Here is a 12,444-nt window from a genome sequence, read left to right on the forward strand (position 1 = left end):
CTCCTGTCCTCTCCTCCCCTCCTCTCCTGTCCTGTCCTCTCCTCCCCTCCTGTCCCCTCCTCTCCTCCCCTCCCCTCCTCTCCTCTAATCCCTTCCTCTCTCCCCTCCTCCCTTCCTCTCCTGTCCCCTCCTCCCTTCTCCTCTCTTCCTCTCCTGTCTCCTCCTCCCCTCCTCTCCTGTTTCCTCCTCCCCTCCTCTCCTCCCCTCCTGTCACATCCTCTCCTCTAATCCCAGCCTCTCCTCCCCTCCTCTATCCCTTCCTCTCTCCCCTCCTTTCTTCTTTTCTCTTCCTCTCCTGTCCTCTCCTCCCCTCTTGCCCCCTCCTCTCCTCTAACCCCAGCCTCTCCTCCCCTCCTCTCTCCCTTCCTCTCTCCCCTCCTCCCTTCTCCTCTGCTGTCCCCTCCTCTCCACACGGGGTGCTCAGCAGGAGCAGGGTTGATGACATGTTATCTGAGTAAAAACAAAGATGGCGGTTTGAGTCTAAGTCATCCTAAAATAGCCCACTGTAAACATGGACCTGCTTCCTTCATAACAGCCTTGATATTTATTATCAACATGAATAATAATCCACTATATAATCAGTCTTCATTTTCCACTCTACCTTTTCGCCCTACATACAGTAACCTGATTCTATAAACCGTAGCCTAGCTAATCCCTGGTCTATTCAATTACAGTGTGTGTGTGTGTGTCTGTGTCTGTGTGTGTGTGTGTGTGTGTGTGTGTGTGCATGTTGTCCCCATGCAGTGACCATGCGTCAGTTTGACCACCCCCACATAGTGAAGCTGATTGGAGTGATCACAGAAAACCCCGTGTGGATCATCATGGAGCTGTGTACACTGGGAGAGGTACAGAACACACACACAATACAGTGCTTTAATACAGGAAGTACCTTTAATACAGAAATCAGTTTAACAGTGACGACCTCAGGCTCTGTAACAGTAACCTATGGATCATGCTGAAGAGTACTGTAATTTGAGTTTTTAGATTTTTTTCACCCATTTAGTCTTGGATGGTACTTCTACCTTTCACATGGTTTCAGCTGTTAGGGATGGCCATCTAGTGGTGGATAGAGGCATCACATTCAAGGTTCAATTTCGAGGTTTAAACAGTACACTGTAGAAGGCAGTCTATGTTATATGTGATCAGGGTCAGATTAAGAAATCATAGGCCCCAGGCTTTGTTTTTTCTATAGCCCTTCCTTCCCGGTACACCATCATTTTCTGTAAACAAATCCATGAACAAAGATGCAATTGGAAGCGTGTTACATTTACTGTTGAAGAAAGAGGCCCTAAAGCCAGAATAACATTTGGCATGTGGCATAGCCTACAGTTGAGCAGAGATGTTTTTGAATTTCCACACATGAGGATTTTAAAAAACACATTTCATGCATTTCTATGTCATTTGCATGACAGAAGACATTAGCACAATATTTTTTAATACCACACAAATGACTGAAATCAGTGTCTACTCTGACTGACAAACTGAGATCAATCTGGTCTGGAATTCACAACAAACAATAGCCCAGGCCAATGAAGCGACACACAGATTGTACATTATCAGAAGGTAATACAGTATATATATCACAGTAGGCTACTAAATGTAATGTCCAGTGGCACACTGACTCCCCTAATGATGAAGATGAAGCCATAGGCTATTGTCATGTCTTTACTATCATTAAATTGAAGACTTAGTTTTATCAAAGATTCTCTGTAATTAGTATTACGCGATCAACTGATTAATCATGTAACTGTAATTAACTAGGAAGTCGGGGCACCAAGGAAAATATTCAGATTACAAAGTTATAACTGAAAATAACTTTTCAGATATTTTATATCTGATCAATTAGTCTTCTGATTAATGAATGATTTACTTTACCTCACATTAGTCTCATTCCAAACGTCGTAAATAGTTGGTTATCTGCACGAACCCAGTCTTCACTGAGTCATCCATACATGAAATGTGGTTTTTTTCTTTCCAAAATATACGTTTTTCCAGTGATTGTATTTTGAAATCTGTAAAAGGCAAACTGACATCCGCAACCAACCATAGAAATATAATCCATAGATGGCAGTTCCCTGGCACCCATTGCTAGTGTACCCATTAGGGCTCCCGAGTGGCGCAGCGGTATAAGGCCCTGCATCTCAGTGCTTGAGGCGTCACTACAGACACCCTGATTCGATTCCAGGCTGTATCACAGCCTGTGATTGGGAGTCACATAGGGCGGAGCACAATTGGCCCAGCATCGCCTGGATTTGGCCGGTGTAGGCCGTCATTGAAAATAAGAATTTGTTCTTTAACTGACTTGCCTAGTTAAATAAAGATTAAATAAAAATATATTTTTAAATGAGTTTAACAGTCAAATTGCCAGTGTAAGAGGTTCCAAAACCCCTTCTATGGATTATATGTCTATGGCCACAACAAGCTGTAGCCTATATTTGTCGCTCTAACTGCAGCCTTCCCGACTGTAGGCATAACCATACCTGTACCTGACAAAATAAAGGAAAAACTTAAATTAGGTGTATTTTATGGTGTGGGGTGCAATTTCCTGGCATGGTTTAGGTCCACTTGTAGAATCTATGCCAAGGCACATTGAAGCTGTTCTGGCAGCTCGTGGTGTCCCACTTTATGTTGGTGTTTCCTTTATTTTGGCAGATAAGCTACCTGTATGTGCTTGTGATAAAACTTAATCGACAGGTTTTATGTAGCAACATTTGAAATGGTGTTATTTACTTTGGATAAAAGTAGAGACTCAGAGCTAGAAAATCAAAAAGTAAGAAGTAAGAAAGTAATTCTGTTTTGAAAGTTGATAAACTTGTAACCTCACTTTTGAGAAAATGGCCCTTAATGTTTTGGTACCTACTGGGGAGCTTTTCTTTGTCTACACCCATTCAGCATTGTTCACACCCTCTTTAAGCCTTTGCCCGTCCCATCTCTTTAAGGATTCACGTAAGGCCATGTACTAAACAACCAAAGATTTCAAGACTAAAGGCTGGTTTATACTACGTGTTCATAAATGTAATCTGGACTACCAGAGTGTGCTCAGAGTGCACTCTGGGCATTTGTAAACTCAGCGTTGTCAGGTTGTACATTCGCAAATTCAGAGCGTTTCGCTCTAGGAACGTTCAGAGCGCACACTGGATGGTCTAGCCGAGGAGTAGGGTTGATCCAAGCGTTCTGACCTAACATCAGCAGTCAAGCACCCAAGCTAACTGGCTAATGTTGGCTAGCTACTTTCAGACACAAATGAGAGAACAGTTCACTCTGACCATTTTACTGGCACTAGCAGAGCTGGTTAGGCTGTTTTTATGTTACCCAGAGCATTGGTGACTGCAACTGTGCTGCTGGCAATAATTTAATCACGCTTTTTTGCCAACGTTTACTGACACGGGCTATATACAATTGGTGTTGAGTGTTCGTAAATTCGTCAGTTATTCTGCGCTCTGGCACACAGAGACAAGAGTGATCTGAAATCGGAGTAGATAGCCAGAGCGAATTTATCAGCTACGTCTATCGACAGTTGTCGCATTGACACCATGAACTTTGAAATCGTTACTTGCATAGTGCAGTCTTTTGTTTAGACATGTAGTTAGCTAGCTAGACAATGAGCCATAATCCCAACTCATAACGTTAATACCCTGCATGAATCTGCAGGCAGCTAACCAACCAGGTTCAATGTTAGCTAGATAACATTAGGCTATAACTAGCAATGCAAATGGCTCTGTGATACGAATAATATAACTACACAGATCATACACGTAACGTTAGCTAGCCAGCCAGCTAACGTTAGCTAGTTAGCTAACAGTACACTTTAACTTGAAATTAAAACGACTTTCTGACTAAATTAGAAATGTGCAATATCTGAAAATGTAGCCAGCTAGAATACCTTACCCGTATGCATGGATAGACACTTCTCCCTCTCTGTCACAGATGCCATGGTTGCCCTTAGTTTGAAGATGTACTCCAGAGACAGGTGTTTTATACAGCAGCCTTCTGTGTGTTCTCTTTTCAACTCAGTCTGCATATTTGCAATCAAACGCCAGAATATTTTCCGTCTCCTTAGCTATCATACTCTAATTCCACTGATTTCAAAACTCGGGCCTCCGGAAAGTGGAGAACAACACTTATGCAGTTCTACTATGCAATGTCTTTCAAAAAAGCCCTGTTAGAATGGATTACCTACACATACTGACCGCTTCATGTTATAGACAGAAGCGTGCTACATGGCAGACCAGTCTGAACTCATCTCTCGGCATGTCCAGCCCACTCATTATCTCAGCCAAGTAGTAAGGAGGTTGCTGGCTTTTTCTGTGGCTAAACTAACTAGGCTTGTAATTTAACAATTTTTTCGTATTTACAGATAGAGATAGAATACAAGTTTGTTATTAAGGCACATGAAAGTTCACATGTTCCAGAAGGCATTTCTGCCAAAAAACACATTTTTATAATAAAAAAAAGTTTACTCTCCTGTGTAGTAGCGATGCGCGACATGTGCCTAGTTTTCTGAAATTGTGCTCTCTGGTGTATTTTGAACATTGAAAGCGGGCTCCTGTGGTTGGATAAAAAATGATTATAATAATACTAAAAAAGTTTTGTCCCAGCCCCTGACTTACACAATTGACCAGTCACATTTATTTATTATGCAGTTTATAATTTAATTTTTTGTTTAATTCATTAGTTACCCAATCAAGCAGTTACCCACATGGCACCCCCTACCTCCTCTCCTCCCCCCATCTGATGATTAGCAGAACGGCATCAGGCTGTCTACACTCAAAATATATACTACATATTTATAAATACTGTATATATCTCCTTTATTATTATTAGACTTTTTTTTTTTTCCTCTCTTGGGCCCCCAACAGGCCTCAGGGGCTTCAGCCCCAGGAAGCTCCTGCATTAAACTATCCCTGTATGTAATGTACATGCTAAAGTGAGTATTATCTTTTGTTTTCTCTTCCATCTTTACAGCTACGCTCCTTCCTGCAAGTGAGAAAATACAACCTCGACTTGGCATCACTGATTCTCTATGCTTTCCAGCTAAGCACAGCACTTTCCTACCTGGAGAGCAAGCGGTTTGTACATAGGTAAGCCCTCAACCCAATCTAGCCTTATTAATATGTCTTTGGTGTGTTTCCTGTAAACACACTACTCTTCTCTTCTCCATTGTAACCATGTCTGCGTCTTGAAGGGATATAGCTGCCAGGAACGTGCTGGTATCCTCAGTGGACTGTGTTAAACTGGGAGACTTTGGCTTGTCTCGATACATGGAGGACAGCTCCTATTACAAAGGTAGGTGTTTCATTTGTTCTGGAGACTAACTGTCCACAGTCAGCATACCAGAGGAGATCACTTTCTGCTGTTTATGTTATCAGTAAGTCATTCATTAGGCTCCTCACTCTTTAAGCAGACAGCTGTGGCTGCTGTCATTCATGGACATTATAAACATGGAAATATCTGTTGCACGTATGCATGGGGCGAGTCAAAGAAACTCAACAGCTCTTTTCATCAGCGTATGACTCTGTGAGACTGCTATTGTGAACCACTCATCTAACTATGGCTTAGGGAAGTCCTGTGGGAGGGGAAGTGTTTGTCTTGTTACTTGTTGCATTGTTCATGTGTACCTGTCTAATCAATCACAATAAAAACATTTGATCACAAAAAATCAAAGTCCTGCTTTCACCTCTCCTCCCAGCCTCCAAAGGGAAACTGCCTATCAAATGGATGGCACCAGAGTCTATTAACTTCAGACGCTTTACCTCAGCCAGTGACGTGTGGATGTTTGGTGAGTATAGGAATTTATACAGTACTTATCAAACAGTGCTCTACAACTTTTAAGTCCAAGGCTGTATGTTATTAGCTGATAAATTAGGGTTTAAATATATATATATGTTTCTCTGTACTCCAGGTGTGTGTATGTGGGAGATCCTCATCTACGGAGTCAAGCCCTTCCAGGGGGTGAAGAACAACGATGTCATCGGACGGATAGAGAACGGAGAGCGTCTGGCCATGCCCCACAACTGCCCCCCTACCCTGTACAGCCTGATGACCAAGTGCTGGGCCTACGACCCCAGCAAGAGACCCTGCTTCACAGAGCTCAAAGCCCAGCTCAGGTATGGCCGTCAGTCGGTCTATCTGCATGTACATTGCTGTAGTGCATGGTGCGTTATCATACCTTGAAGACTATCTCCTACAACTACAATGTCATAAGATCTGAACTGAGGTACATTGACTGTGGAGGAACAATAATGCATATCTATCAGGGTTGGAGTTCATTCCATTGTATTAATTGAGTCAGTTCAGGAAGTGAACTGAAATTCCAATTCCAAAAGTTTCTCATAGAGAGTATCAGGGGTTGTCTAATAATTCTAATAATTTGTACACTGCAAATTGACCACAACTAAGCCCAAAAAGAGGTTGTATTTAAAAATAACAATCATTTCATACCTTTATTATGTTGAAACACGATCACGTCTCTTTTTTAATTTGTCAGACTACTTGGAAACAGATTTCCTGAATTAAATAGATAGCGAAAATATATATATTTTTAAACAGGCCACCTGTTGCCGACCCCGTCTAGATAGATTTTCATTCTTGGTCACTAGATGGCACCAAAGCATCCACACATTTCAATCGTTGAAGGTGGAATTGACTCTTGGGTGCTGTGATTCAGTTGAGGTCAGTCACACCTCTGGGTGGCATGATACATAGGGAAATCCCTCTGTTGGTTTCCACTAGATAGCACGGAAACAAAGTCAGAATTGGCTATAAAATTCATGAAAAAAATGTGCTTTTTGTTCTTAATTTAAGGTTAGTGTTCGGCATCAGGTTGTGTGGTAAGGTTAGGGTTAAGGTTTAAAATCACATTATAAGAAGAGAAATTGTTGAAATAGGTGGGGTTTATGGCTTTGTGGCTGTGGTGACCAGTGATGACCCTCTCAGTAGCTCTGACTTGTCAGACCGTGCCCGTCTGTCCCACTTCCTGTCTGGGGATGACCTCATTGTTGGTATGGTAACTGAGAGGAACCGTGCCAGGGCCCTACCCTCACCTTCTATCCTTCGGTTTCCATTGGTGAGGGAGTCAGACCTGTGTGTTTGATTTAGCTTGGAGTTTTGGGGACTATTCTATTGGTTTCATTTTATGGGGCAAACTATATTGAGTGGAGCTCAAGTGTTTGATATGTGTCTGACCCAGGTTTATTAAGGACATAGTGAAAGGGACAATTACAAATAGCCACCGGCCACTGTTTTAGTAAACAGCTGAGGAACGAGGCTAGAGAATTGTAATCTCACTCACATTCATAGACAGAGCTATGGATACAAGGACTGACCATCCATGATATAAGTTTGAACCATGTTTTTGAATCTATACAGTGTTAACAATTACATTGTTTAAATACAATGAAGTGAAACAAGCTTATATGTTCGGTATTGATGGGTGAACTAAAGCTCTTGACGTGTTCAGAAGTTATATTCTTCAACAACAATGGGGATATATCATTTATTTAAATGTCCAAACATGAATGTACCAGTTACAGAAAGGTCAGTATGTAATAGTGGAAGAGGAAAGCACCTTCAGGTAATCCTTCACAAGAAAGGTCAGTATGTAATAGTGGAAGAGGAAAGCACCTTCAGGTAATCCTTCACAAGAAAGGTCAGTATGTAATAGTGGAAGAGGAAAGCACCTTGAGGTAATCCTTCACAAGAAAGGTCAGTATGTAATAGTGGTGAGGAAAGCACCTTCAGGTAATCCTTCACAAGAAAGGTCAGTATGTAATAGTGGAAGAGGAAAGCACCTTGAGGTAATCCTTCACAAGAAAGGTCAGTATGTAATAGTGGTGAGGAAAGCACCTTCAGGTAATCCTTCACAAGAATGGTCAGCATGTAATAGTGGAAGAGGAAAGCACCTTCAGGTAATCCTTCACAAGAAAGGTCAGTATGTAATAGTGGTGAGGAAAGCACCTTCAGGTAATCCTTCACAAGAAAGGTCAGTATGTAATAGTGGTGAGGAAAGCACCTTCAGGTAATCCTTCACAAGAAAGGTCTAGACAGACACCCTTGTAACTGCCTTTGAATTCCCCTCTGATGCAATGCTGGACATTTTTCCTTCATTGACAGGGTAGGGTTTTTGTGTCAGTCATTTCCATGCAGGCTCAGGCTCGTGTTGCTAGGCATCTGGATGTCCAGGTAAGATACCCTGGGGCCACGATGAAGTAGTTTAACTTCACTCCATGACGTAGGGATCCGTCTCCTTTCCATCAGGGACTGCTATAGAACAGACCTGTAGCTGCTGTATCTGTGTGAGCTGTGCTGCTGCCTGCCATGCTGTCTCCCATCCCCGCTTACACAGACAAGACATGTCGGAAAATAAGAGTGCTGTGCTTTTATTATCCTGTTTAAAACTCAGCATGAGTCACACCTCCACTTTCTACTTGTCTTTCTAAGTCCCACCACATCGGTCATGTTCTGGTGCTCCAGCAGCATGGAAGAGAGGGCTGTGTCCTGGAAACCATGTCAATATTTACACTCTTAATACTCTTTATATGAAAAGCCAGGCCCTTGAACGGCATTTGATGTGGGGTTCGTTGGTTGAGACTTGTTTTATGTCATCATATAAATTAGGGAGCACAGCTGCCAGAAGGGTGTGTGTGTGTGTGCGTGTGCGTGTATGTGCGTGTGCGTGCACACACACACACACACAATACTAAGGCAGGCTCTTTCTCCAACATGCCAGCTGTATGAAAACAATGGACCTCAGATACAGAACCAGTCATAACAAACATGAATCTCCCTTATTGCTGCTTAAGTGTGTATTTGTATTTAATAATGTATGGTGCCACTGTAATATACCCTTACATGGTACCACTGTAATATACCCTTACATGGTACCACTGTAATATACCCTTACATGGTACCACTGTAATATACCCTTACATGGTACCACTGTAATATACCCTTACATGGTACCACTGTCATATACCCTTACATGGTACCACTGTAATATACCCTTACATGGTACCACTGTAATATACCCTTACATGGTACCACTGTCATATACCCTTACATGGTACCACTGTAATATACCCTTACATGGTACCACTGTAATATACCCTTACATGGTACCACTGTAATATACCCTTACATGGTACCACTGTAATATACCCTTACATGGTACCACTGTAATATACCCTTACATGGTACCACTGTAATATACCCTTACATGGTACCACTGTCATATACCCTTACATGGTACCACTGTAATATACCCTTACATGGTACCACTGTAATATACCCTTACATGGTACCACTGTAATATACCCTTACATGGTACCACTGTAATATACCCTTACATGGTACCACTGTAATATACCCTTACATGGTACCACTGTAATATACCCTTACATGGTGCCACTGTAATATACCCTTACATGGTACCACTGTCATATACCCTTACATGGTACCACTGTAATATACCCTTACATGGTACCACTGTAATATACCCTTACATGGTACCACTGTAATATACCCTTACATGGTACCACTGTAATATACCCTTACATGGTACCACTGTAATATACCCTTACATGGTGCCACTGTAATATACCCTTACATGGTGCCACTGTAATATACCCTTACATGGTACCACTGTAATATACCCTTACATGGTACCACTGTAATATACCCTTACATGGTACCACTGTCATATACCCTTACATGGTGCCACTGTAATATACCCTTACATGGTGCCACTGTAATATACCCTTACATGGTACCACTGTAATATACCCTTACATGGTACCACTGTAATATACCCTTACATGGTACCACTGTCATATACCCTTACATGGTACCACTGTAATATACCCTTACATGGTACCACTGTCATATACCCTTACATGGTACCACTGTCATATACCCTTACATGGTACCACTGTCATATACCCTTACATGGTACCACTGTCATATACCCTTACATGGTACCACTGTCATATACCCTTACATGGTACCACTGTCATATACCCTTACATGGTACCACTGTCATATACCCTTACATGGTACCACTGTCATATACCCTTACATGGTAGATATGACTCCAGCTAGTCTCACTGTGAGAGGAGAACTCTGAGGGGACGGTATTATTAAGTCCCATGGAAAAGAGGGCTGTCCAAACCTTCTGCCTCTGATCCTGAGCTGTTCTCTCTGCTCTGCACTGATCTGACCTGAGAGACTGTGTCTGTCTGGTTTCTTGACCACATCTTGCCAGATCGGCAGGCTTGGCACTAGCGCTGCTTTAACCTCACCGTCACCGAGACATCTTCTCCAGCCTCGATCTCGGCTCCACAGCGGAGGGCTTCAGTTCACCGTCACCGAGACATCTTCTCCAGCCTCGATCTCGGCTCCACAGCGGAGGGCTTCAGTTCACCGTCACCGAGACATCTTCTCCAGCCTCTATCTCGGCTCCACAGCGGAGGGCTTCAATTCAGCGTCCAATCTTTTAACAAGCCAACCGCCCACCCACCTGCCTGCCTGCGCATTTATTGGACAGATGCCAAGTGCAACCCGCTGCCTGAGTAGCCCAGTAGAGTAAGAGGGAAGGCATGGGGGGGAGGCAGCTGATCTGGACTGAACAGACTGAGTCCCCCATTCTGTTCTCTTGTGAAGACTATTTTATTGACTGAGTGCTGTTCCAGTTCTAATAGACCCTTGTTTCTGGGACTCTCTGCCTGGTTGTTTGTCTGGTCTCTGGGACTCTCTGCCTGGTTGTCTGTCTGGTCTCTGGGACTCTCTGCCTGGTTGTCTGTCTGGTCTCTGGGACTCTCTGCCTGGTTGTCTGTCTGGTCTCTGGGACTCTCTGTCTGGTTGTCTGTCTGGTCTCTGGGACTCTCTGCCTGGTTCTCTGTCTGGTCTCTGGGACTCTCTGCCTGGTTGTCTGTCTGGTCTCTGGGACTCTCTGCCTGGTTGTCTGTCTGGTCTCTGGGACTCTGCCTGGTTGTCTGTCTGGTCTCTGGGACTCTATGCCTGATTCTCTGTCTGGTCTCTGGGACTCTCTGCCTGGTTGTCTGTCTGGTCTCTGGGACTCTCTGCCTGGGTGTCTGTCTGGTCTCTGGGACACTTGGTTCATGCGTACTGGACGTCTCTCCCCTAATGGATTATCTAAGTGGATATGGTCTCCTGTTCCTCTAGCAGCACAAGAGGCAGCTCAACTCCCACAGTTGTAAGGTAACAGTCAGGGCTTTTCCTTCCTTATCTCCTTCTCTCCGTGACTCAGTTGACTGAATATGTCCTATTGAGGTCTGCCTTGAGCAAATGTGGAGTGGTGTAGTTGGCTGTGAAGGAGTGGATTTGATTCAGGACCCTCACAATACAGTTTCACAGACTTATTCTGAGCAGTGATGATATGGAACTCTAGCAAAGTGACGCTGGTGAGTAGTGAATATGTTTGGAGAGTCATTTAGCATGGCATTCAGTGTGCTCCCATTGTAATGCTGTTGAGTTACTGTCAGACTGTTTGATTTTGTTTTTAAAGGTAGTAGCTATTAGCTAGTCAACAGAAAGTAATACTTTATACAACGTTTTGTCAGCAACACTGTGAACACTTTTGTTATTAGAGGCAACAGGGCTTTGTTCATTTGCCTGTAACTTGTTAACAGACTGGTCAGGTTTGTGTTGTGTGTTCTGGAGAATGACCAGGACAGGTGGTCCCCATTGTTCTTGTCTGATTTACTGCTGCTACCACACATGTTTTAGTTATTTATTAATTGAACCTTTATTTAACCAGGTAAAACACATTGAGGTTAAAACCCTATTTTGCGAAGGAGACCTGGCAAGAAGGCAAAACAGGGGAATAGCAGCGTGTCCAGAAAACAGAAAAATACAGAATACACACAAGACAAAGTGTCACAAGTTGAAGATACAATTGAAGATTAGAAACAACTGCAGTTTTCACAAACAGTGTTGTCAATCAGAGTCTTAACAGGCAAAGACACTAACTCCTCTAACTTTACAATCTTCTGAAACATGTTCCAGGATGAAGGGGCATTATGGGAAAATGATTGTTTTCCCATCTCAGTTCTAGCCTTAGGAACAGACAAGGACAGCAGCGACTGTGAATGAAGACTATATTGAGTGACTGATCTGGGCATTAAAGAACAGCGGTACAAAGACAGCATGGCAGCTAGGACTAATGCTGTTTCCACAAATAGCCCTCCCTCCCTGATAGAAAGACAGAGACAGAGAGAGACAGAAAGGGAGAGAGGGAGTGTGAGGGACAGAGAGAGACTGTGGGGTCATGGGACACAGTTTATTGCCTGTATTTAGGCTGGAGGACCCTCCACTTCATATCTGTTCTTTGTTTAGTTGGGAGGAGACACTCCAGAGTTCTCAGCATCCAGAAGAATGTTTGGCTCAGTGAATTGCCTGCATTCTGTTCAGACTGGACATTGGAAGACA

At 43.1% G+C, this 12,444-nt stretch overlaps 1 protein-coding gene across 1 annotated transcript in view; it reads left to right on the plus strand.

The window, feature by feature from the left end:
• Nucleotides 1-744: 744 nt before the first annotated feature.
• Nucleotides 745-12,444, plus strand: part of LOC139398589 (focal adhesion kinase 1-like) — a gene marked incomplete at its 5' end in the record, with an annotated part of 40,220 nt that continues 28,520 nt past the window's right edge. The window contains 5 exon segments of the mRNA XM_071144506.1: nucleotides 745-845; nucleotides 4,966-5,081; nucleotides 5,186-5,286; nucleotides 5,690-5,779; nucleotides 5,903-6,107. Coding sequence (XP_071000607.1) covers nucleotides 745-845; nucleotides 4,966-5,081; nucleotides 5,186-5,286; nucleotides 5,690-5,779; nucleotides 5,903-6,107 — 613 coding nt within the window.

The sequence above is a fragment of the Oncorhynchus clarkii genome, unplaced genomic scaffold (genome assembly GCF_045791955.1).
Source record: "Oncorhynchus clarkii lewisi isolate Uvic-CL-2024 unplaced genomic scaffold, UVic_Ocla_1.0 unplaced_contig_11757_pilon_pilon, whole genome shotgun sequence".
NCBI lineage: Eukaryota > Metazoa > Chordata > Actinopteri > Salmoniformes > Salmonidae > Oncorhynchus > Oncorhynchus clarkii.